Below are 27,399 nucleotides of genomic sequence, written 5' to 3'. Positions count from 1 at the left end.
ACCCTTTAGGGATTGGGTACGAATCTACCCAGGCATTTAACCCGTCGGGTCTTGGTCGCCCACCCTGCATAATATATATGGAGCTAACGAATGACACCCTTCAATTATGTGGGACATATTCGGACCCTTTCTCTGCATGGCGGGCATATACGCGGTCTTGGCCCAAGAGTAAGTGTCCATGTGTCAACTGCATATGGCTAATTCTTAGTCTGGGCCACTGACGGTACTTTTTCTTTACTACATGCTTTATTGCTCGTTTAGCGTCAGCTGACTTGTCGGATCGCGATAGTAAGTTAGCCGCATCATCTGTACGTCCGTTGCTTCAGTCCAACCAAAACTGCCTATTTTCCAACACAGCGTTTCTTTCGAACAAAGGCACTACGAAAGAACCACCGAGAATCTGTCCCTCAGGGCCACACAATGCACTCACCTTATGCATCGTTCAAACATTTCTCAGATTTGATTCGAGAATTCAAAAATTCAAGTTCTTTTACAAACATTATCGTTGATGATGAACATATGAAAACCAAATATTGTATGCGCAATACCTCAGGATAAAAATGAACTTTTATTTCCCGTAAATCTTCTTACAATGAAAGATACTAAGGCATCTTGATGGAGCCACATGTGCTGACAAATTCCAATCCTGGTTGATAATTTCAATGAAAGACTTTCCTAGTAGTAATAATAACAAGAAGAATAAGTAAAAACATTACAAGATATAAGGCATGATAGTAAAATTCCTGATCGGACAATCTCTAGACTCTGGAAACTATTTAGAAGTCAGTTTCTTTTGGCCAACGTTGGTTTTTCTCTTAACCAATTACTACCGTATCAGAATTTCCCCCAAACGAACCAAAATTAACCTAATTTAATTAATTTGTAAAACTTTGATAACTGATATTTTGGTACGGCAATCCTGCGACCAATCGCCATCTTCCAAAGATGGCGGAGTGCAAGAACATTTGTAATGACAGATGAAAACATACAGACAGAATGAGTCAGTTAAATCATGGTCGTACATCCATTTTGAAGTCATACGGTACAATTTTTATGCATATTTTACGATTTTACGCTATTCTTGCTGAACAGGCACAATTGTTTTTAATCGAGAAAGAATTATTTGTTAATATTGTTCAGACTTTTTAAGCACTGTGATGTCATCTCGAGTTTATACCCGGATTTGGATCATCCAGGCTTTCGGATCAGGAGGCTGGATGGATTAGAACAAAAGTTAGCCCGTCAATAATGAGTATCGATGTGGTACTCGATATATCTTCAATTTTGAACCCCTTTCTCAAGTTTAGCTTAAATTGTATTTAAAATTGGTCAAAGTACAATAGTATAATTAAAGTTCTGTGTATTAGTGTAGAATAAATTACCCGAAAGTGGTTTTTTCATAACAAAACTCCTTACAGACGGACATTTAATGTTAACATTAACGTGGAAGTCCGACTCTTTTGCTTCGAATTCGTCAAATCGATACATTAGAACATGCGCGTTATATGATTTTGACATTACTCGCCGACGAGGAGTTCCGCTGCGACTTGGCCGGAGGAGAATTTTGACGATGGGTTCTTCGGGAGGCGATCACCCATTTGAATTATGATGCTTGGGAGAAAGCAGAGTTTGAAGGGTGACCAGATTTTGGCTGACTACGGCCCGGAGGAATCTCTCAACGAAAGCGCCGACATAGAATGGGTCAACAAGGTGCGGCTTGTATCAATAAAACTTTCTGGGATTTATTTTTAGGCAGGGGTGAGATTTTGGTGGGCGACCTCCGATAGCCGTTCAGTGCAACCGAAACAGATTATTTTTAATCCAAATTAATTTTATAAAAACGACAGCGTTTATTTATTTATTATTTAATTAAATTTAAATTACACTAAATTAAAAAAATTAATTTTCAAAACTGAAAAAAATCATACCTATTGTTTAATGTTCACTTTAGTCCTTTTAAGTTAAAATATTATTTTTTGTGAAGTATGCCTGGTTAAAATGACAATCTTCTGTCTTCCTGGTCTGCCTTCTCACATTTTGCTGTTTTTATTTATTTATTTTTTAAATTATTTTTTTTTATTTCCTGTCAGTTACTTGTTGACATTGTTCTTCAGTGATTGGCTTGCGTTATTTTGTCGGTTGTGTCTCTTAATATTTTTTACTTAAACATCCAACATTTTATTGTTTTGGCAGATTTAAACACCAAAAATTTATTTTTTAAATTTTCTGTGGTTATTTCTTTCTGTTGTTGGGTGTTCATCATATGTAGAGCCTGGATTTATATGCAATAAAAAACAAAAAATGCACTAAAAAACCCTCAAATATGGCATGTAATTTGTACTTAAAATATTAAAATACAAAGGATAATGTCAGACATATCACCTGACTAATAATTTAATGTTTTTTTTTTGTTTTTTTTTAATTTAGATGTATTTTTTCTTTAATATATATTCATTTTGAAAGGAAATAGGACAAAAAATCTGTCATATAAAAATCATATAATTTAAAAGATTATACCATATAAATAATTAAGATTAATTAAGTTCATGATCTGAATTAAAATTGACAATGATAATTTTTTGAAGTATCGAGGAGCTGTCAGAAATGAAGTGTTTTAGAAAAACACTTTTTTATTGTTTTGTCAACATTTTGACTTTTATTCAGGTGATTGTCAGCGCCTGGGTGAAACACATTGATTGGAAAAAATAATAATATAATACAGATATGAAAAATATAAATATTGAGCTCAATATTTCATACTCACATAAAAGTTTGGTGCTATTCTTGTGGTGCCATGTTTCTATTCTGCTACAGTAATTTGTGATTCAATTTCACACGAAACAAATATGACAAGAATAACACCACACTATATATGAATATGAAATAATTGGCCCAAAATGTATATTATTTACATCTGTATTCTATAATTATTTTTTCCAATCTACATGTTTTGTAATTCACCCAGGCCCCAAAGGTGTCCTGAATAAAAGACAAAACATAAAAAAATTAAAATAAAATAAGTAAATACATAAAAATAAAAAATGTGTTTTTCTAAAATATTTCAATCCTGACCACACCTCACTACTTAGATAAATTATTGAACATTAAATATTAAATAACATTAAATAGCATACATTGACAATTATTTCACCATTTGTAAACCACAGCGTTTAGTTTAAAAAATATTTGTACCTAGAATAATACTTTTCAGTGTCTACAGAGGTGATGGGAACACACTTATAGGAACTTAACTGGATCGTTGATTTGCTGTATAACAGCTTTATTGTTTATGTTTAAAATTTTCTTAATATTCCTCAATTCAGTCATTATGGCACATTTTTTCAAGGATGTTTAATTTTTTTGTAATTTAATTCCAGCATCGCTGGGGATTTAACTAATTTTTCTTTTGTGTTGAAAAGAAAAATCCAGCATACTGTTGTTCTTACTTTTGGAATATTTTTAGATTTATTAAATGGAAAATATGAAAGAGGACTGATATTAACTATTTTGTTTCAAATACGGCCTCTGTCATTCCACAACTGCCTAATTTGGAAAAATTAATTTTTGAGGAAAGTCAAAAAGCACAGAATTTTTGTAACTAGGGGGGCCTCAAATAAGATACGGATTGTTTCAAAAGAATTCTGTTCTGTCTGTTTGTTTATACCTTTATTTCTGGAAAGTTAACTGAAATCTGAATCAAATTTTAGGATCATTCTTAATTACCTAATTTATTTTAATTTTTCTAAATAATCAAAAGTATTGAAATTTAGAATATTCTTCAAATATACCAATGTATGCATTATTTTTTTAAATATGCAAAAGTATGCAATATTCTTCAAATATGCAAAAATATGGAGAATAAAATTTGAATAACTGAACCAAGAAGGCATGGTCGTAAGTGTTACCCAACAGAATATGCAATTGCATAAGAATCCTGGTTTAAGGTCTATGGATTTGAATGGTTTTGGAGAGTTAGCTTAAGGGATGGTTAGGGTAAACAATATAGGTTAAGCATGATCAATTTGAATAATAAAACTTCAATAAATCTCTGTCTGTACGGCAATGAACCTGAAATTTCATTGTTTCCAATCATTTTTGTCTGCATATCCTCACTGGGTTGGCTTGTAAGATGCATTTCCGCATGTTGCCGTCTTCAGTGTCATTAGTTCAAACCAACATGGAAAAGCAGACAAAATGATCAGCAATAACCAAATTTTAAAACTTCAAATTTTTTTTCCAGCGATGGGTACGACGGATGATGAGATCATGTGCTCTTGTGAGCCTTGTCTCAGTCAGTTTGAACACACCAAAGACCTTCGAATGTCTCCCACCACTCCAATACATCACATTTTGCTCAGACCTAGTCATCACTTTTCTCTTCACAACGGAGATGATTGCCAAAATGCACATAAGAGGCATTTTAAAGGTAATATTTCCTCTATTGAAATTTGTCTGTTCGTTTATTGTTGTGCTTTATAGGGAGAAGTGCCTTACCTAAAAGACCATTGGTGCCAATTTGATGCAAGCATGGTGTTCTTCCTCTGGGTCTCTGTCATCCTGCAAATGTTCGAGTTGCTTGGTATCGTGCCGACATTCAGCTACCTGTCAATCTTGAGGGCACCTCGACCACTTATAATGATAAGATTCATCAGAGTGTTTCTCAAGTTTTCTATGCCTAAATCTAGAATAAATCAGATTTTCAAGTAAAAAGAAGTTTTTCAAGTAATACTGGATGAAATATGATTTCTATTAATTAAAACATTTCTTTACAGACGTTCGAGCCAGCAGATCTACAATGTTACATTATTTTTTTTATTTTTTATGTCACTTTACGGTCTTCTTGGAGTCCAATTTTTTGGCGAATTGAAAAATCATTGTGTTCTTAACACCACTCTTCCTGAGTATGTATTTTTTCCCCCCATTAAACAATTTTTCTTTCATTATTGAGCTTAGATTTAAAACTTTTATTTTGCCTTTGCAGTAGGATAAGTATAAACAGTTTGGCCATCCCTGATACATTTTGCTCAACAGACCCTGATTCAGGGTACCAGTGTCCAGCAGGCATGAAATGTATGAAACTCGAACTAGATAAATACACCATGGGGTTCAACGGTTTTGATGAATTTGGTACAAAATATCAAAACAGCCCATAAAATCTGTACTCTTAAGCTTTTTTTTTTAATTTGCAGCAACGAGCATATTTACAGTATATCAGGCAGCATCACAAGAAGGATGGGTGTTTATCATGTACAGGGCAATAGATAGTCTGCCTGGCTGGAGAGCTGTGTTCTACTTCAGCACCATGATTTTCTTTCTAGCCTGGCTTGTGAAGAACGTTTTCATTGCTGTGATAACAGAAACGTTCAATGAGATTAGAGTGCAGTTTCAGCAAATGTGGGGCATTCGTGGACATATGACAAATAAATCTGCATCCCAGGTGCTTTTATATATATTTTTAAAAAAGAACTAGTGCTAAAGGATCTACAATAATGTAAATAAGCAAATAAAAATAGTTTTAAACAGTTTATTGGATTTTATTACAGATTTTGACAGGAGATGATATGGGGTGGAAATTAGTTACTCTTGATGAGAATAAATACAGTGGCCTCGCTCCACCAATTTGCCAGACGATTCTAAGAAGTGCATCATTCCGACTGTTAATGATGGGAATTATCCTCGCAAATGGAATTGTCACAGCGACAATGCATTTTAAACATGATGGAAGGCCTAGGCATACATTTTATGAAAACTACTATTGGGCAGAAGTAAATTCTTTTAACACATTATATAAATGAGAAAATTCAGAATTAACTTCATTTGAATAATATTAATTTTTTTGTAACGTTAAGTAGCTTGAATAGTTTGGAAATTAAAATAATTTTGGCTTATAAAATATTTTAAAAAATTTAACCTTTTAGTATTAAACATATAATATTTTTATTTTAGGTTGCTTTCACAATAGTTTTAAACCTAGAAGCAATTTTTAAAATATGGTGCCTTGGCTTCCGTGGATACTTCAACCAGTCTTACCATAAGTTCGAACTCCTCCTGAGCATTGGGACGACACTACACATAATTCCGTCCCTTTATTTGTCTCCATTGACCTACTTTCAGGTAATTTTAATTTATATAAATCTTAAATATGTATTTATTGGTAATTACTATTGAATTGTTACAGGTCCTAAGGATTTTGAGACTTGTAAAAGCTTCCCCGATGCTGGAGGATTTTGTCTACAAGATCTTCGGGCCTGGGAAAAAACTCGGGAGCCTTATAATATTCACCATGTGCCTTTTGATAATTTCTTCCAGCATTTCTATGCAGTTGTTTTGCTTTCTAGCTGACTTTACAAAATTTGAAAACTTTCCGGAGGCATTCATGTCTATGTTTCAAATCTTGACACAAGAAGCCTGGGTAGAAGTTATGGACGAGACAATGCTAAGGACAAACCAAACCTTAGCGCCTCTTGTTGCCATTTATTTCATACTTTATCATCTTTTTGTCACATTGGTATTTATAAAAATGTCACCTGAAGTTTTTATAATAGTTTTTACTGTTTTTAAGAAATATCCTCTATTATAGATTGTGCTCAGCTTGTTCGTAGCAGTCATCTTAGATAATCTTGAACTCGACGAAGAGCTGAAAAAATTAAAGCAATTAAAATTCAGAGAACAGAGTGCAGAAATCAAAGAAACTCTTCCGTTCAGGCTTAGAGTGTTTGAGAAATTTCCTGACAGCCCTCAGATGACAGTATTACACAAAGTCTCCTCAGACTTTATCCTACCAAAGGTAAGCATATTTCATTAAGTTCTGGTATGAAATTGAGTGCAATAAATTTTTTTAGGTCAGAGAGAGCTTCATGCGACAGTTTGTGGTCGAAGTGGAAGAGGATGAAAATGACAGCTTGAAAAAACTCTGTGAGCCGTACAACTCGAAGATAGTCTACAGGAAGCAAAGATCAGTGAAGCTCCTAAGTCAGCTCATAAAAGTTCGATATGTCAGCATAGAACTTAAAAAGGCCGCTGTCACAAATATCATCAAGTATTTAATGAATAAACTTAACAATGAAACATTTAAACTTGAAACATGTACTTTTTTAGTGATTCAAACAACCAGAGGCTCATGCTAGGAGATTCAGCAGTGATTCCAGTACCAGGGAAAGGAGCTCTGCATTCTCAAGGCACGATCAATTCAGCGAAACAGCTTCGCCTGGACCAAAAAAAGTTAGAATTATTACAATTACTGTAGTATTAGTTTCCACAAAACCCGTTATTTTATAGTTGTTTGAATCGCTCTATTCGCCGAAGTGTGAGAAGCGGATCCATCAAGCTGAAACAGACTTACGAACACCTCATGGAGAACGGAGACATCGGTGCAATGAATCGAATGAGCTCCTCACGCAACCGACCCCACGACCTCGATATTAAACTCCTTCAGGCTAAACGGCAACAAGCAGAAATGAGAAGGTATTTGAATAAGATCGTTGCGTTTCAAGATAAAAAAAGGAAATGTTTTGCAGAAACCAGAGGGAGGAAGATCTTAGAGAGAACCATCCGCTCTTTGACACACCGCTGTTCATAGTCCCAAGGGAATCTAAATTTAGGAAGGCTTGCCAAATGATAGTCTACGCAAGGTACGATGCCAGGCTTAGAGATCCACTTACTGGCAAAGAGAGGAAGGTCAAATATAAACGATTACAGTAAGTTTAAAGTAACATTTTTAGATACAATATTTTATAATGAATGAAGAACAAATGGAATTTTTGGTTCAATATACTTTTTTTTTTTAAGCAATTTTCTCAGCCTTGTCACTTATTTGGACTGGGTTATGATAAACGTCACCACACTATCGTGCATCTCGATGATGTTTGAGACTCCTACATACCGGGTCATGTCCACATCTGTACTTCAGATTGCCGAATATGTTTTTGTAATTATGATGAGCTTGGAGCTCACATTGAAAATTCTTGCAGATGGAATATTTTTTACTCCGAAGGCTTACATGAAAGATGTAGCTTCAATACTCGATGTGTTCATATTTGTTGTAAGTATTGCAATATCCAAGTGTGTCAGGTTTAAATGCAGTTTATTTATTTTCTTTTTGTAGACAAGTCTGATATTTTTGTGTTGGATGCCAAAAAACGTCCCCGCAAATTCTGGAGCACAGTTGCTTATGATTTTACGTTGTGTTAGACCGCTCAGGATCTTCACGCTTGTTCCTCACATGAGAAAAGTTGTCGATGAACTCTGCAGAGGGTTCAAGGAAATATTATTGGTAATACAATTGTTACATTGAATAATTAAAATGTTAGATTTATCGACCACTTTTTTACTCATGAATAATCTTCATCTTGGATTGGCCTGAATGAAAAAACAATTTCAATTGTTACTGCTAAGTTTTTGACATATTTTAAGGTCATAAACAGGGTTTTGTTGACAAGTCTGATATTTTTGTGTTGGATGCCAAAAAACGTCCCCGCAAATTCTGGAGCACAGTTGCTTACTACACAGTGCTAAACTATCCTAATTATAGTTCCTACAAATCAACATAATTAAGTTGTTAATAATTTTTTTTGAAGATCGACTCAGTCCCAACATTGCCAAGGGCTATAACACTATTCAATATTGATGATGACCTTAAAATAGGTTGAAAGCTTGGCAGTAACAATTGAATTTTTTTTTAAATCCAGATCATACTGAGATCTTGATTATTCGTGAAAATTGAATATTATTTAATATTAATTTTTTTTAACTTTTAAGGTATCAATCCTCTTGATAGTGTTGATGTTTGTGTTTGCAAGTTATGGCGTGCAACTTTTTGGTGGTAGGCTTGCAAGATGCAATGATCCTAATATTACCCTGAGGGAGGACTGCGTTGGTACCTTCGAAAGAAGAGTTTTTGTTACAAAGATGAAAATCAGGGAAAACAACGGGGAAAGCTATCCTTCTATTGTTGTGCCACGCGTTTGGTAAGCGTTTTATCACTTTTTTTTTGTGAGCATTTTGGTTCTGATGAAAGCCAAGTAAAATCAGATAAAAACTGATTGCTAACGGAATGTTTTGAGAAATTCGTTTTTCCATTTTCTTTCCAATATTAACTCAAATGTAAAACTTTGAGTTTTTAATTTTAATACTCTGTATGATGAAAGACAAAATGAAAATATTTGTCAGTGATGTAAATTGGTGTGATATGTCAACTTGATTTTTTAAATATCTTCCTTCCTACCTTATCAAAATAAATTAAAAAAAAAAAAAAATTAAAATGGCTTAATGGTTCGCATGTAAGAATTGGTGGAAAAATACAAATAAAACAACAAAGTATAAAAAGGCTTTTAAATCAAGTTTTGTTGCTTATGTGTAATTTTAATCCCCGTCAAGATTTTTTAAATTCATGGCGAAGGGAATGTTGTCTTGTACTCGCCAAATACAGGGGATAATTTAACAGTATAATGTTTAATCGATCAACTTGAGCAAACTTCTTTCACAATACAAAACATTAAAACTACATTGACTTTCCCAAAAATGCCTATGGAAAATTTATTATTGTTAAAACACTACAAAAAGTACAATTTTAAAGTTAACATTGCTACAATATACAAAATTCATATATATTTAAAAATGTGTTTGTTTGGACAAAACTGAGGAATGACAGTACTTTTGGTTCTAAAATGATAATTTGAAATGAAAGTAAGTTTTCATTTAAAAAAGTTTCAATAAATTATTGTTTTTATCTAAAATCTTGATTGAGATGAAAAAGTTAGTGTCATGAGCGGGATTCAAACCCACGACCTATGGCTCAATACGCGGCTGCTTTAAATATGATCTGCCGTGACTTCCAAAGCTTAAGTGGTTAGAGCAGCAGCATATTGAGCCGAAGGTCGTGGGTTCGAAAGTTCGAAATTCGAAACTTTTTCATCTCACTCAAGGCCCTAGATAAAAAAAATTAATTGAAATGTTAATATGGTAAATTATGTATGGATTAATGTTGAAAAAAGTGTTTGTTGTCTTTGAAGACATTTAATATTAAATTGCACTGTTTTGTGCTTCATTTTGCTTTGATTCTAATATAAATATGATATTCAAAAATTTACATACAAATATTTTTGTATTTTTAACAAAACATTATGCACCAATTACGGTATCTAATACACCACAAATCAGCACAAACTGCATGTATCACAAAGAAATTAAACGAAATTACACCACACAGCTGCTTTGTCAAATGAATTGACCAAGAAAACACATTTCTTTTCTGGGTGATGCAAATTAAAAATTAAAGGGCAAACCCGAGACGATTCAACTTTGATAACATCGGATATGCGATGCTCGCCCTGTTCGAAGTTTTGTCGTTCAAGGGCTGGTTGGACGTACGTGACATCCTCATCAAAGCTCTGGGCCCTGTAAGTCCATCACAGACAAGCAAAGCTCCCGATTTTCCTTCAGCAACCAAATTTTTGTTGTTCCCCTATCCTTGAATTGAATGGTTGGTGCTTGAAACATTAATGTTATTTTTGTGTCTCTCAAAGCATGAGAATCAGGGAATAGATGTGTATTAAAGAGATTTTGTTTTGTTTTTTGATCGCAATAACATCCATGTTGCATTAACGACCCTTTGAAAATTTGTATTTCCCCGTTGCGGCATTGAAAAGAAGCATCAGTGTTGTTTATCAATGTTATATGTGAGTCTGCTCAGAGAAGCTTGAGGTAAATCAATATTCACAAAGAAAAACATGCTGTAGTAACTTTGACAATAACATATAAGAATTGTTAAAAATATAGCTTTAGAATATCTGTAGTCCGTTCAATATGTAGCATGTTATATAGAATGTAACACTTTCATTACAACATTCAATCCAACTTCTATTCACACAGCTGCATGGCAATATCATAACATTCCAAATCATGTATCATTTGTCTTGAAAAATACAGCATAACTATCCAGAGTGCTACAGAAAGGCAAGCTTAATGTGTACTAAAAAGAATAAAAATAGATTTTACATATAATGTAATTCTAATTATTAAATATAGAGAAAAAACCCCCCAAATTTACCCGCCATGTGGCATGTTTATGACCTTTTCCACAGACTTTGCAATATTTCTCTAATACTAATAATTAATAATTAATGATCAATTAAAGAAATTATAATGATTCGTATTTACTAATTGTTGGTGGGATTGCCAACATTGCATACGTATATCCAGAGGTTGGCATACAAAAGTGCAAAAACTTTTAGGACTAAAAGAAATAAAAGCTGACCTAAGACTATGTTATTATAAAATCCTAAAAATAGATTAAACAAAAAATAAATAAAAAATGTTTGGAAGAATGAAAACCATAAAACTTATAGAAGGGCCTTATTATGGTACACATATGGATCTAAATGGAACATGGAATGGGGCAGGAGTCAAATTTTGACCTAGTAAAACCTCTAGTTCTCAAACAATCAATTTTCCAAGCTGAGATCCATGCAAGAGAACTCTATGCACAAGAAAAACTTAAAAAGTAATCAAAAGTTTAAAATGAAATACATATTCTGAGACAACCAAGAAGCATTGAAGGCCTTAGATTCCTGCACCTTCAATCAAAAGCTCATCTGGGAATTTTACATATTTCCAGCTCCTGTGGGAAACCATGGTCAGGAAACTCTGATGTGGATACCATGGCAGGAGAGAATTGAAGATAATGAATAGGCTGACAAACTAGCAAAAGCAGAAGCAGCTCTCCACACCCTTTAGTTTTGAACCGTAAATTAGCAAAGCAGAACTAAATAAATGAATGGAGAAAGAAATAACTCCACACTGGGTGAATTCACCAGTTGGAAAACAATTAAAGAAGCTGCATACCCTCTCAACCAGGAAAACAAAAATTCTACTTTTCTCTCACATGGCAAGAAGTAAGGAAAATAATAGGCTTTTATAATTGCTCCCCCAAAAAATATTTTAAACAAAATTAATTAATTAATTAAATAAGTGAAGAGGAACCTTGAAAAGTGTTAGACTGCCTTAAAGGGTAATGCATTTTTGAGGTTTGGATGTAAAGAAGGATCACCCAAAAAACCTTTTAGGTCAAAGTGGAAGGTAGGAAGAATTTGGTCACCAGGAACCTGAAGAAGGGGAATAAAAAAGCATTTTTTGGACACTCCATGCCCTCTTTTTTCCATGAGAATCTAGATGACGCTGTTAGTGACGAAGAGACACAGGAAGAAAAGGCCATAGTTTCTTTGTCAGAAACAAGTTGCAAAGATAATTTTGAAGAAATAGAGATTGACAGAGAAAATTATATGCGAAATACAGCAATGAATTTAATATAAACGTAATATTTACAGTGGCCACAACGGTTTAGGCTCATCATTGTAAGGTAAAGTCCCTGTCCTCAAAAAAACCACCGGTTCCCAAGGGTTCATATAGACTCATGGTTGAAATACCCTCGTAAAAAAAAATCATATTTATCGCAGGTTTCACTATTTTAAAGTTTTTTCAGCCAAAGTATAGCCTGAGATAATTGAAATGTCAACACCATCAACTAAACATAACGTCAATAATTAATAATAATATTTTGTAGTGGATAAAATTCTCTCTTTTTTAATTAACCATCAGTACCAATTTTATTACTTTGTCATTTAGTAGTTGGTACTTACCTTGAATGGGAGAGTGGAGAACGTTTACCGAAATTGTACGCAATCTATACGAAAATTGTTGAATGAATATAATTCAAGTTTTGATTAAAAAAATTCAAAAAGCAAGAAAATCATTTGCAGGGAAAGGACAAATGCTTACCAAATAGAGTCTCTCAACTATCTGCCCCATGGCGGGTATATATATCTGAAGCGGTTTTTTTATACACAAAGTTGTTTTTTTTAATACTCTGTAGCACTTTGTTGGTATTCATGAAATTAAAACTAATCTTCAGCATTCAATATACATATTTTTCTAATTTTTACAATGAAACAATTTTAGATTAAAAAAATTTAAACTGACACTTACATTAAAATTTCATTCTGGTTTGTTTTCTAATTTATTATTTTTACTAAACAATAAATGGGACTAATTTGCAGGTGTAGAAAAATTATTAATATTAACTAAAAATGTGGTTTATTGTTAATTTCATTTAAATGTTTGGTATTTCATAGGCTCATTTTCACTGCATCACTCAGTCCTATTTTCTAAAATAAAACTCACATGTTTTTGTTATATGAGAAAACCCATTAAAGTTGGTATTTTGTAACTGCTCTTTTAAAAAGTATTTCATAATATTTTGGGAGTTATTTGAGAAAATAGGAAGGCTCGCTTTGACATTGTGCATTCAATGCGGGCTCTGTGCATGGGATTGATGAGGCGGGTAAAATTTTATACAAGTGATTTTATTTGAATATGGATATTTGTGCTGGTTGCGCACAGAGCATGCTAAGCGTTATCCTCTCATCGTAAGTTCCAAAGCATATTTGTGGTTGTGCATTTTTGCTTGGTTGTCTTGATGTATGTTCATGTTTTTGTATTTGTTGAATGTAATTATATTGTTTCGTGTCAATTCATAATTTATTTCACTAATTGTTGAACGTTTTTAACAAATAAAAATGTCATAATTTCAGGTTCACGCTATTTACATTCACATTTATATTTTCCTTGGATGTATGATCGGCCTCACTTTGTTTGTGGGTGTTGTAATTGCAAATTATTCGGAAAATAAAGGGACAGCTTTACTTACAGTTGACCAAAGAAGATGGTATGCTACTTTTCCTAGATTCTATAGTCGTGTAATCTATTTATATGAACAAAATACAGGTGTGATTTGAAAAAGAGATTGAAAATTGCTCAACCACTACACCTGCCACCGCGGCCTGACGGAAGAAGGTTTAGGGCTTCCATATATGACATTACTCAGAACATATACTTCAAGAGGTTCATCGCAGGAATGGTTTTAATAAACAGCAGCCTCCTATGTGTCTCAGTAAGTTCATTTAATTACTGCAACTTTTATATTTTATACATTGCTTTAATTAAATAGGTTAGTTTTATTGAATATTCGTATGTTTGAAAGATAAATGTTATAAATAGTACGAGCTTTTTGTATATTTTAATCGCAATATTGATGTTCTGAACCTTGCAGTGGAGAGAAGAGGAAGGCCATACCGGTCCACTTGCCTTGGTCAGTACAGCACTGACTTTAGTCTTTGTTGTCGAAGTCGTAATGAAAAATATTGCATTTACACCACGAGGATATTGGCAGTCCAGAAGGAATCGCTATGATCTTTTTGTCACCGTACTAGGTGTTTGCTGGATATTTATAAACTCTACATTCCAGGTATGCTGTCTATTTTTATTGCACCTTCAGACACTAATGCTGCTTTGAAAATTTGTAGAACAATTTATCATACACTGTCGGGTACATTGTTGTTATACTGCGTTTCTTCACGATAACTGGAAAACATGCGACACTCAAGATGCTCATGTTGACGGTCGGCGTGTCAGTGTGCAAGAGTTTCTTCATCATATTCGGAATGTTCCTGTTGGTGTTTTTCTACGCCTTGGCTGGAACCATACTTTTTGGGACTGTCAAATATGGAGAAGGCATCGGAAGGTACGGACTCGTCAAAATTTCCTTTTTTATTTTTTTTTAATATTGATAGAAATTGTTTTCTTAGGAGGGCTAATTTTGAGTCACCAGTGACTGGAGTGGCCATGCTTTTTCGTATTGTAACTGGAGAGGATTGGAACAAAATCATGCACGATTGCATGATCCAGCCTCCTCATTGTACACCTGCTGACAACTATTGGGAGACAGATTGTGGAAACACTGTCGCATCATTGATTTATTTTTGTTCATTTTATGTCATCATAACATATATCGTTCTTAACTTACTAGTGGGTGAGTTTTCTTTGTGGCATTTTAGTTTTTTTATTAATAATATAATTTTATAAATTTAAAACATCAATTTTCAGCTATTATTATGGAGAACTTTTCATTGTTCTACTCCAATGAAGAAGATGCACTTTTATCTTATGCAGATATAAGGAATTTCCAGAATACCTGGAATGTTGTTGATATCCATCAGAGGGGTGTAATTCCAGTAAAACGAGTAAGAGATATACATTTTTTTTTTAAATCTGTCATAATAAAAAAATTGTTTGTAATAAAAAGGTGAGGTTCATACTCCGACTTTTACGAGGAAGGCTTGAAGTTGACCCACAAAAGGACAGATTGCTTTTTAAGCACATGTGCTACGAGTTGGAGAGACTACATAACGGGGAGGATGTGACATTTCATGATGTTTTAAAGTAATTACGTTTATATTTCATTTCAACTTCATGAATTTTAAAACCTAATATTTATTTAGCATGCTGTCGTACCGCTCAGTTGACATAAGGAAAGCACTCCAGCTCGAAGAGCTTCTTGCTAGGGAAGAATTTGAGTACATAATTGAAGAAGAAGTGGCCAAGCAGACTATAAGGACGTGGCTGGAGGGGTGTTTAAAGAAAATTCGAGCTACGAGTGGGGTAAGCGTCAAATTTAATATTATCCCAAAAGAACATAAAATCCACAACTACAAAAATATTGTGTCAATGAATTTAATTAAATTAAAAAAACAGTTTTGATCTGGAAGTGGACAAGGAAATTGTGTTGAAAAAGTGACTATTGGTATTATGGATAATGTGTGGTGATTAGTGACCGTTAATCGATATTTATTTAGAAATCGTGAGATGCGGTGATGTAGGTTTCAGAAAAACATTTTCTTTATCGTGCCAACGTTTCGATCTTTATTGAGATCATCTTCAGGGCCTGGGATTTACAANAATCGTGAGATGCGGTCTGGTGTGATGTAGGTTTCAGAAAAATATTTCTTTATCGTGCCAACGTTTCGATCTTTATTGAGATCATCTTCAGGGCCTGGGATTTACAAATATTGTTTACATATAACAATTACATTTTGGATGTGAAAAAGTGAATTTATACAATGCAAAATATATTTTTTATATATTCAATCAAAGTGTTTATCTTCTGTGTAATTGTGTCATTCTTGCGTGTCATGTCGAGAGTGCCAGTGAGATTTTGCTATTTTGTGTTTATATACGTTAAATTTTGAAGGGGTGGGGAAGGATGTCAGTATAGAAAAGACATCCTTCCCAACCCCTTCAAAATCCAATGTATATAAACACAAAATAGCAAAATCTCACTGGCACTCTCGACATGACACGCAAGAATGGCACAATTACACAGAAGACAAACACTTTGAGTGAGTAGAAATACTTTATAAACTAGATGTCAAGAGAAATTTACCTATTATGGAGAATGTACTTTAGCCGCAAGCTCTATAATTCAATGTGTATTTTCTATATTTGATGAGTAGTTTTTGTTTGTTTTTTAATGGCCTCATGTGCTTGTATATTAGATTCTGTTAATCATTTTATCATGTATAGTTGGGAGGGAAGGGTTGTGGGGGAAAAAAAAGGCCAGGGGCGATGGTGTGAATCGAACTCATGACAGCAGGGTCGACGAGCCGAGAGTTTATCCTGCTAACCACTCGGCTACCGCAGTTTCCTGATTGGTAGTTGTATGTTACAATATCAAGGTGATCAACTGTGTGCTCACAATATCAATATTACGGGAATTCTTATAAATAAAAAATTCAATAAGAATTGATAATTGAAATCTTAATGATTTTGCATGTCAGATGAGCTTGATATCAAAATGTATAAAGTTTACCATCTGGAAAATTCAAAAAGGGATAAATTTATTGTTACATTAAGTAATCATGTGGCTGAAATGTCATCATTAAGGTATTTATTTTTATTTCTAGTTTTTTTATCAATGTATTAAAAACAAAACTAATCTTCCCTTCATACGCAACATGTAATTTTTGTACATCGTTACCTTAATTCACCCAAAGCACTAACATCCATGCTGGCGACATGAAACCAAACAAGCAAAGTTCAAATTTCTCTGATCCTGTTGCGAAAAAAAAATCCGGTATGACAGCTAAGAAAATGGCCGAGTCCAGGCAGAAAGGAGTAGTCGAACCAAAAGTTTCTCAAAAGAGCAAGGAGGAACATGACAACAAAACCCAACTGAAAAGTCAGTCCTCTGCTGTTCACAACCTTTCACTGAAAAAGCCGGCTAACAAAAAAGATCTTAAGCCCGACTCAGTTTTGAATTTTGAAAGGTCAAATTCCATCCTGAAGAAACAGAAAACTTCAAACACCAAGATAAATCAGAGGAAAATTGTACCTGCTGTTTCAAAACAGCCTCCAGAGAAAAAGAAAGTCGATTCTGTGCCTAAACCACCGCCAAAGACTCTTGTCAAAGGGCCCGCAGTAACTAAACCAGGAGAAACGACATTTGCTTTCAGAAGGAGACAAATGAAGTCAAATTCCACAATGAAGCCGCGTTCAAAGCTGCGCCTCAAAAAAGTTCCAAGCTTGAGCAGTTGTCTAATTGTGAAAGGTCAGATTTTACGATAAATTTGAGACTTAAAATTAAAAGTATCAGAAGTAGTGCCCAAAGTTATACTTTGGAATAATAAAATTGTTAATTTTAAATTAATTACTTCTGGTATTTATTTATTTAACAACAAGTAGTAACAGTAGGGCCAGCTAGTCATGGCCCAAGGTAAACAGACAGTTTTAGTCATAGATCACTGTATAATGAACTTTTTTTTCCAAATTAATAACCACTATGGGAAAAAGGCCACAAGCTCTCTGGAACTATTTCTTGGGTCTATGAAGTCAAATAAAATGGAAAATAATTTGAAATTTCTTCAACTTGTCAACACTAGAAAAGTGTAACTGACCAGTGTTTACTGTCCTACATAATATATTATTCATGGTTGTAGATATAAGCATATTAAAATTTATTTTCCATTTCTATATCATTATTTTTTATCTAAATATAATTTTTTTACTCAATTTTTATTTGAAATACATTTAAATAATGTTTAAAGGGAAGAAAACCAAATGAACAAAGAAAAATTGTAAACAAATTGTATTAGTGTTTAAATATTTGAAACTAAAATATCACATGTGCAGCAAGCAATGTCTATTGTAATAATAAAATAGCAATAAATAAATCTTTGCCATTGCCATTTATTAGCAAAATCTGTGTACACCAATGGATCGAGAACACAAGGGAGATAAAAGTAGTATTTGGCCTCAAAATTAAATATTCAGAGCCTGTATACCAGTACATTTCAGGCCAAAATCCATGTAATTTAAATATATAATATAAAAAACAAGAAACATAGCTCTCATATCAGTCAGCATGGAATCGAGAACTGTGCTGAAATGCAAAAACAAACTAAATATGTTAGGCAAAACAGGAGTACATGGCTCCAAAACCAAATATACAGAACACATGGGTATGTACCTTTTAACCTGAAATTCATGCAATTGAGAGGTACACTCAGTGTGATTTGAACAGAAAAATAGACAGCTATCATATAGCCACTCAGTCAAATATCAGCTTGAGAATGGTGCTAAATTGTAAAACCAAACTAAACAGATTAGGTGTGCAAAACATTATCACTTTGTACTAGGTCTCAGAACATGCAAGAGTAAAAAGAAATAAAGAACCTGATGCATTTGCAAGAAAAATGCACCGCTGATACATCGTGAACCCTGTTGTCATGTAAAGATCCTGTCAATAAGGATCTTATGATATTAGACATGGCAAAAGTGAGAAAATAACCAAATTCACTCACTGGATCCAAACAATCCAAAAGCCTGATAAAAAGGGTAAAAAACCTGCACGCTGCATCAAAGGAAGCAGGAAAAGAGTCCAATTCCTAACAGGATTCTTAACGGGTTACTGCAGATTATGCGAAGAGGCGGAATAGGCCCTAGCGCATATTAACAAACTGTGGTGCTACACTTATCTACAGGAGAAAATACTTTGGCTTTGAAATGTAACCATACAAGAAATACTACTAAAATCAGGCTTAATAATAAAATCCTTGAAGGATTAGGATTCGCTTGATCTATCTGTACAAGAGATACGATAGCTCTCAAAATTACCATGCCAATACCTCTGAGATTACATCTACATTTAAGCAATCTTTTTAAATTGAGTTGATTAATATTTTTAGACTTTTAGTACTAACAAAGATATTTTGTTGTTGGAAATATTTAAAATTTGTATTATGTTATTTATTTTAAAAATATTTATACTGTATTTATAAATCTTGTCAGGAAAATGTCATAGGAACATTCATATTCTTAAATCATTCATAAAAAAAACTTAGTTTTGTTTAAATTTTATGACCTATCTAATTCAAATATTAATTTTTTAAATTCACTAATTTCGTGGTCCGCTTGACCAATTAAACATTACAATTAATTAAGGTTTTTAGTTGAGATGAAAACAAGGTTAATGGCACGAGAGGGATTCGAACCCACGACCTTCAGCTTGATATGCCGCTGATCTACCACCTGAGCTATCGTGACCTCGATCCACTCGGACATCAAAGATGGCAAAAGGAGGGAAAACTCATAAGGTGGGGTTGAGATGGGGAGTTGATGTCCGAGTGGATCGAGGTCACGATATCTCAGGTGGTAGAGCAGCGGCGTATCAAGCCGAAGGTCGTGGGTTCGAATCCCTCTCGTGCCATTAACCTTTTTTTCATCTCAACTAAAAACCTTAATTAATTAATTTTTTATTTGATTAAAGAAATTATGTTTGAAATGTATGATGTGTTATGCTATTGGGCTATGAGTAATGTTGGATTTGTTTATGGTGATTGATATCAAAAATGTTTTCTTTTGTTATTACTAATTTGATCAATTCTTTATAGATGCTATTTTGTAAATTGTATTCCATGCAACCTGAGCATGAAATGTGAATGTTTTGAAGAAAGAAAAAAAAACGTTATTTGTTGTATGCTATTAACCATGTATTCATCATATGTTCAATTTGAATTTCTCCTTTTTAAACATTAAAATTAAATAAAAAATGGAGTAACACAAATGGGTATTTTCTACTCTCTTGTTTTTAATTTTGTATACATTTCCTTTCTCATTGTTACATGTTACCTACTTCAAGGTATTTGTAATATACTACAAATTTAAAAAAAAAAATATTTATACTGATTATATTTTACAATACAATTCAAAGGGGTTGATATGATTTAATATATGCACTTATAAAAATGTAATAATAAATGTAAGTTTAGGTTAAGTTGGTCTGAAGCCTTCCAATACGCTTATTGATTAATGATTGTTTTTAGTGTCCTTTTTTATTACTATAAACTGTTGACACACACTTTTACTTTTTTTCATCACAAGAATTGTTTTAAATCTAAAATTTTATTATAAATAGTTGGTTAGAAATTACAAACTGCCGATCATATTTGCATTTATTTTTAATATACCTGTTCTAATCTGGTCGATTACACTTTACTTTAATTCTTTAGGTTAAGAAATTATGTCCCATTGACTCAGCTTCAAAAAAATAGTGATAACATTGACGGTCATAAATATTAAATGGCAAAAATTTTCATGCTGGCCCTACTATAATCTGTTTAAATTCTGGAAATAAATGTTACTCCCTTTTCTAGATCAAAATAAAAATGTCAAACGAGATTTTACCGGTGATTCTCTACAATTTGATGTATTAGAAGCAAGCAAGAGCATAACTTCTCTTAAAATGCTCTATGACAAGAATCTTGAAAAGAAAGGGATAAAGAGAGACTTGAGTCCAGCGAAACCTTTTTCTGCCATTTTGATGATGGTTATGATCGGGCTGAATGCAGAATTGATGAAAGTATGTATTAATCAAAGGAAACATTCGCCTTTTATTGATTTCCGGGAGTTGTTAACGACCCTTCTCATTTATGTTGTCTGTTTAATAATATTTTTCTTTTTAATTTATGACAAAGGGTTTTGTGTAATTGATAGTTCCCCCTTATGATTTGAGAAATAAAATTCTTCTTTTTATGAGGATGTTTTTAAGGAAAGCCCAAACTTGTGCCCGGTTGAAGGAGAATTTGACCAAACTGTGTGAAGCGTTTTATATGAATTTCCTATGCTGTTCTGAATCAAAATTAATTTATTGAAATACCCCTCCCTAATTGACTGTAAATGTGAATGAAGATTGTTTGTAAATCAGAGTTTCCTTTATCGCCCTCTCAATATATTACATTAGAGGTAAATTTTAAAAAAATTCTTAGCAGCTATTATAAACAAAAATATTTTCTTTCTGCTTGTTGCAGAAGCAGCAAAACAGCCTCATTGCAGGATTGAGAGCCACCAATGAACTCAATGTTCAACAGGACTTGCAAGAGGATAAGGCTAAAGAGAATAATGTTGACAAAGAGAATGACGTTGAACAAAAGGTATTTTTTTTTTTTTTAACAAAAGGTAATTTACAATCGCAAATCAAAATATCTTAACACATCCATGCTGAAATTTTCAATTTTCACCCTGGAAAAATTTTTTCTTACACATTAAGACCTGTAAGTTGGAATTAGAATAGTTTGGCTCCTATGAAGTTCATTCGCAATGAAAACTATTATGTTTTGAACAATTGTTAATTTGGTTAATTTTGATTTATTACAGCATGAAAAACCATCGCATATGCTCACTGAAAACAAAGGATTAAAGGTAATATTTTAAATAAATGTTTAAAAATTTTTGAAAATTAATAATTAAATATTTTTGCTGTTTATCCTACAATTCCTATCACTTGTACTGTAGGTGTTGAACAATATATTGCAGCATGGAATTTTCTTTACTAACAGAATATTTTCGACATCATGACATCCTCTCCAGTGTTAATTACATTTTTATATCCAGCGGATTTCCCTACAATGTGTAATTGTGTGTAAATGTATAACATACAAATGTAATTCACACTGAAGGGTACTCTTGTCATGACCAGACATTCATATTTAGTTGTTTATTTTAAACTATACAAATTTTTATTATTACATTAATTACAACATACTTATTTTAAATAGAAAGGATAAATGATGGAGTGAACATGTGCTGTTTAATCTTTTTAAAAAGATAGTTACTACTCGCAGTTTGTTGTTTTCAACAATCCAGAGTTCAAGCTTTATAGCTCATCATCATGTTGAAGGAATTTTCAATCACGTGTTTTGGCATATTCCTCAACCTGATGATGAGCTGTAAGCTTAAAATCCGGATCGTTGAAAACAACAAACTGTGAGTAATAACTATCTTTTTAAAAATAATACATACTTATTTTAATGAGTACCAGAAATTCAAAGTTTTAATAATTATGATGGTTTGAAGGAAATTCAACAAAACACTGAAAAATCATCTAGTGATAAATTAAAATGTAACTAACAATTTATTCTATCACTAGATGATTTTCTGGTGTTTTGGTGAATTTTCTTTCAAACCATCATAATTAAATAATATTTATTAAAACTTGTGAATTTCTAATCTCGTTTAATTAGGTTTATATTAAAATAAGTATGTTGTAATTAATATAGGGATAAAAATACATGTGTATAGTTTGCAATAAATAACAAAATGCGAGTGTCGGATTTTTTTTTGGCTTGAATATATAATCCAATGCCAAATTTCTGCCATAAAAAATCCAAAAACTATTTTTTTTTATTGCTTTCATCTGTAAGGTAACGATCCCGCGTTCAAATTCAGCGGACTGGCTTTCAAACCATACAAGTGGTATTTTTTTTATATGTATATATTTTTTTAAATTGGCTCTGTGAGGGTTAAATGTTTAAATTAGAGTGGAGCAAAAAAAAAAAAAAAAAAAAAAAATTGTATTTGTCAACATCTTGACAATAACAAAATAAATAAATTAATGTTACACTCGTTCATCACAAGGAATTTGTTTTTAAATTTATTTTCTCCAACAGCATCAAATTTATTTATGAATAATAATGATATTTAAAAAAAAAGCCACGTCTTTTCAATAGTTTTGATACCAACAATTTTATTACAGTGCGAAAAGGTAGTAAGGAATTTGCATGTATTAGATGAGAATCTGTCGTTCAAGGTAAAATTTTATATGAATTTTAAGTTTAAATTTAAATTTCTAGTAATTTATAACTTAATGATAAAGTAATTTAGTTCTTAGTGCCTGAATGGAGTGCAAATTAGAACTATTCTTAAAGAGAACACACAGTTTTGCAAATATATATTTTCATTGAAAATTGGAAAGGATGGTTCTACTCAAAACTGGACTAAAATTGTAACATATCTGTCAAATTTTTAAAGAACAATTCTGAGAAACGATTAATATCACTACCACATTACTTTTGTCCATATTTGAATTATACATTTTTAATAAATAACAATAAATAATTTTATGACTAATTACACATAAAACTAAATTAAATAAAACTAAAGTAATTGGTACATTCTTTTTTAAGTAATATGATAGATCAAACCCCCCCATGTCTATCATGGGAAAATCAAAATTTTTAATAGTTGGGGCAGATTTAATTTGTGTTGATAACAGATTTTTTTATAACTTGAAAGACCCAATAATAAATTGAGAGGGTAAAAGTAAAAAAAAATCTATATTCTATAATAAATTATCNACAGACTTAATAATATGGTAATTGGATGGATATAAATACTTATCTTAATTCGGAGTAGAATAAATAGCAAAAAACTTATCTCTTTCATTATCTCTATCAACAGACTTTATTTTTGAAAAAATATACTGCTTAATTGACTGAAAAATGGTGCGATTTTGTTTCTCAAGTTAAGCACTATTTGCTAGTAGTCAAATGGGTTTTCAAACAAGCAATACATATATGATCTTAACTTTCTATCTTAGCTATCTTAACTTTCAGTATGTAACAATATATATATTTTTTTTTTTTGTAATAATAAATGTATATGTGACAAGCATTTTTGTTTTGAATTATCTGACTGTGAGAATTATCAGAGTGTATTTTTAACCTTTTCATTTCAGCCGCAAATGGTAGAAAAAAATATACATTTATTAAATGAAAATAGGGTGTTCAAGGTAATGTTAAAAAAAAAAATTTATAGCCTGGCAATGTTTTTGGCATTATTAAGAGAAATGCAAGTTTTCTTCTGAAAGCACATTTTTATGATCAAGCACCAGAATGCACTGTTTAATTAAGTGCAATGTCATACTAATTACTCTTTATTGTTGAAATCACCATACAAGTTTTTTGGATAACACTTTTTCCCCCAAATATTCTTTAGCACACAAAGCATGCATTTGATTAAAATTGAAATTCGGTATTTTTTAATATACTTTATTTATGTATAGATTAGTTCCTTCAATCTTGGTCTTTTCTCACTGTTTCAGTTTGTCAGATACTTTTTAAGCATTTCAAAATTTTCAGTGGTAAGCTTGTGTTATTTCTTTGCATCTGACTTTTACAAATGTTTAAAATGGACAAAAATATTGCACAGAACAACTGATGAAATGACGACATGCTAAAATGCATCCGATAGGTCAAACTAACACGGATAAGCAGACCAGGATGATCATTAATGACCAAATTACAGGCTAACCAACCCTCAGGCAATAAAACACGCTCCCCTATTAAATTTACTAGTTTTCGTAGTCCGTTCGACCAATTAATATCTTTCAATTAATTAAGGTTTTTAGTTGAGATAAAAATGGCAAAAATGAGGGAAAATTCAAAAGGTGGGGCTGAGATGGGAAGTTAGTGTCTGAGTGGATCGAAGTCGCGATAGCTCAAGTGGTAGAGCAGCGGCGTATCTAGCCGAAGGTCGTGGGTTTGAATCCCACTCGTGATACTGACTTTTTTATCTCAACTAAAAAACGTAATTAATTGAAACTCTCCCCTATGTTCAAGAACCCATATTTTATTATTGTAGTTTATATTCTGTATATAGTGTCCTACTATTTTCATAACACTTGAAGTAGATACTGATAGTTTTAATAAAACTACATATACTACATCTTTTTTTATTTTTTTCACTTATTTATTATTCCTTAAATATTAACTAATTTTTGTAGAAGTACATTTTGTAGATATTTTTATTTTAGTTGAAATATTTTATGCAGTAAAGTATGTAGTCATAATGAACTATATTTTAAGTATACTCCTTACTAGAACTGTTTATTGAAAATGACAAATGAGGGTCTGGCAGTGGCCAAATGGTTAAAGTGTCCACTTTTACTTGCTGTGCTAGTGGTTTGGCGATCAAATCCCAAAGTCCATGTTATTTTATTTAAGATTAATTTGAGCAAAATATTATTAAGTGGTCCTGACTTCTCAACTATGGTGCCCAACAGTAGATGGGGGTTAAACTCTCTTGTATCACAGAAATTATCATTGCTGTAATGGACCCAAGTGGACCCAGATACTTGCTGCTGTTCTCAAGCACAATTATGGAGCCAAGGAATTGCACCCTTGTAATAGGTGGGATACATCAAGCAATTCTTTTCTTGCTGGGCACACAGGCTTTGGCCCAAAAATAAGTGCAACCCAACTTTGCATTGTCTGTCCTTAATCGGGTGGGGATGACCCCTAGAGTCAGGTGATTCAAGGGCCACCTATTGACAGTGCTATTGATACACAACAGTTTCTCTGCCGATCTGGCCCACTAAAGTAGCACTGAGTATCTTAATTAAGTTTTAATTATACCAGTGGTAATAACAATATAATTTAACACATAACTAATGTATGAATATTGAATGAGCTGAAACATATCGAATGAGTTTAATAGATAATTTTACAATTGATAAATATTATATATATCAAGTAAAAGAGTTTTTAATTAGAACGTATACAAGCTTATAAATGGACAAATTATAAAATATTTTTCATTTATTTTTTTAAGTGGTTTGTTGATTGAATTATTTGTGCCCAGAACATATGTACTGAACAAGGACAATTTTATATTAATCTTTTAAAATATTTGTCACTCTAAAAAATATAAAAAGTTTCTTAAATTTTTTTAATATATATATATTTTTTTTTATTGTCTGATACGGGTTTTTAATAAAATCTTGCTTATTAGCTGGTGCTTAATATTTTTTCTCACAAAATAGCAAAGAGTTTACTTATTCAACACTATGCACATTTTTTTTTTTTTTAATTTCATTTACAAACTACAAAATAACAATGTTTAATTATGTGCATAAACTATTGTATGCACTAACTTTCTAATTTACAGCAAAAAAAGCACAGCGTTTGTTAGCCCGTGCTCACACTGATTTAAATTTCACCTTAATAAACATAAATAGTACAATATATGACAATAATGATCATTATAAATTACACTGTACAATTGGTTTTAAATAAAACGAATTTATTACAGATGCTGTTGCAAAGCCTGTTTACATATTTGCAAATGTTTATATCATTTATCAAAACAATTATTCAAGGGCCACCTCAACCCTTATACCCAATTCGTAAGTTTTTTATTTTCATTTTCTTTAGGATAACATTTTTCAGGTGATGAGTTTTATGTAAACCATATTCATTTCATATTTTTGCACAAAATATGGGAGAATTTGATATCCTCCTTACAGATCACATTCTCTGGCAGTTCATCTAGTAAAGACCAGTGATCTCTTGGACAAATATCTTAGTAGTGGAGGGATAGATTAAGTTTTTTTTCTGCCAACAGGAGGCTGAGGGGGCGAGGGTGAGAATGAAACCGAAGGCGAGCACTGCAATCCCAAGGTCTGACAGTGTCGGCAGTAGCTCAGGGCGTAAATACTTGGCTCCAACACTGTCAGACCCGACAAGATCTGACAAGGAGAAGGCCAAGAACAGCAAAAGAAACAGGGCACCAGGTAAATCAGTACGATTGTAGAATGAGCTCGGGTTTTAAAACTGATTTGTTTCAGTCGAGGGTAACGATGTACAAAAAGTACAGCAAAGGGAAGTCAATAGTAAACCTCATCCGAAAGTCTCGAGTATCACTGTGGAAGTTAGGGACTGGTGGTCAGAACAAATTGGACACAACTCGGACTCAAGCGAGGAAGAATGATCCAATTTTGGCCTATTTGTTATAAACGATGGTTTGCTAATAAAAAAACATAAAAAAAATTATATACAATAGAAAATTGTAGTTTCAGAATATTATTTTTTGGTTTAAAAAGTTCTAAATTAACTGTTTTACTCACTGCTGTGTGAGTCAATTGATTATTGACAGTAATTGATCTAAATTTGTCGTGTTAGTGCCTATTTTCACTGTTAGTGTTGGTAAAACACAGTGGGAGCTAGTAGTAGTTTTTATCCAAAATAACTTTGGAAGAAAAAATGCCAGTTTATGGCCTTTAATTCAATGAAGAGAAACTTCAGACAAATGTACCTGTACTATAGACGTTTATTGCAGTGAATCTCACTGAATGTTGAGAGACCAGAAAGGTGATAAATTTTGTACTAACTACTGTCATGTTATTTTGCTCTATGTGTTTAAGATTTTATTATTGTTCCTCATTTTGTTTTTAAAACA

The 27,399-nt window shown here is 32.5% G+C and overlaps 1 protein-coding gene and 1 long non-coding RNA gene across 9 annotated transcripts; one reads left to right on the top strand and one right to left on the bottom strand.

The window, feature by feature from the left end:
* Positions 1-1,530: 1,530 nt before the first annotated feature.
* Positions 1,531-27,012, top strand: LOC106665052 (sodium leak channel non-selective protein). Of its 4 annotated transcripts, XR_002910958.1 has the most exons (32): positions 1,606-1,710; positions 4,241-4,426; positions 4,480-4,703; positions 4,773-4,901; positions 4,982-5,127; positions 5,190-5,437; positions 5,544-5,765; positions 5,947-6,114; positions 6,179-6,508; positions 6,581-6,787; positions 6,843-7,039; positions 7,099-7,221; positions 7,279-7,464; positions 7,518-7,697; positions 7,789-8,041; positions 8,105-8,272; positions 8,758-8,966; positions 10,277-10,397; positions 13,587-13,720; positions 13,780-13,945; positions 14,105-14,299; positions 14,358-14,575; positions 14,640-14,863; positions 14,938-15,074; positions 15,137-15,273; positions 15,333-15,492; positions 21,195-21,317; positions 21,541-21,585; positions 22,919-22,972; positions 26,254-26,347; positions 26,566-26,734; positions 26,789-27,012. XR_002910958.1 is itself a non-coding variant. In XM_024230381.1 (31 exons), the coding sequence occupies exons 1-31, from the start codon at positions 1,606-1,608 to the stop codon at positions 26,929-26,931; spliced, it is 5,280 nt and encodes a 1,759-aa protein (XP_024086149.1). In that variant the 5' UTR covers positions 1,531-1,605; the 3' UTR covers positions 26,932-27,012. The 4 variants fall into 4 exon arrangements, 3 of the variants coding, with proteins under 3 accessions (XP_024086149.1, XP_024086148.1, XP_024086150.1); XM_024230381.1 differs by lacking the exon at positions 26,254-26,347 and having other exon boundaries at positions 1,531-1,710; positions 7,306-7,464; XM_024230380.1 differs by lacking the exon at positions 26,254-26,347 and having other exon boundaries at positions 1,531-1,710.
* Positions 5,511-13,367, bottom strand: LOC106665053. Of its 5 annotated transcripts, none has more exons than XR_001340270.2 (7): positions 12,775-13,367; positions 12,636-12,679; positions 7,091-7,207; positions 6,528-7,020; positions 6,163-6,436; positions 6,031-6,107; positions 5,564-5,727 (listed from the first exon to the last, which is right to left on the bottom strand). It is a non-coding gene; the product is annotated as an uncharacterized LOC106665053 (long non-coding RNA). The 5 variants fall into 5 exon arrangements; XR_001340268.2 differs by having other exon boundaries at positions 6,528-6,637; XR_001340271.2 differs by lacking the exon at positions 7,091-7,207 and having other exon boundaries at positions 5,511-5,633; positions 6,528-6,637.
* Positions 27,013-27,399: the final 387 nt, after the last annotated feature.

The sequence above is a fragment of the Cimex lectularius genome, unplaced genomic scaffold (genome assembly GCF_000648675.2).
Source record: "Cimex lectularius strain Harlan isolate CLEC.00 unplaced genomic scaffold, Clec_2.1 scaffold138, whole genome shotgun sequence".
NCBI classification, from domain to species: domain Eukaryota; kingdom Metazoa; phylum Arthropoda; class Insecta; order Hemiptera; family Cimicidae; genus Cimex; species Cimex lectularius.
The sequence above is the reverse complement of the archived record's forward strand: the minus strand, read 5'-3'. Positions and strand labels throughout refer to the sequence as shown.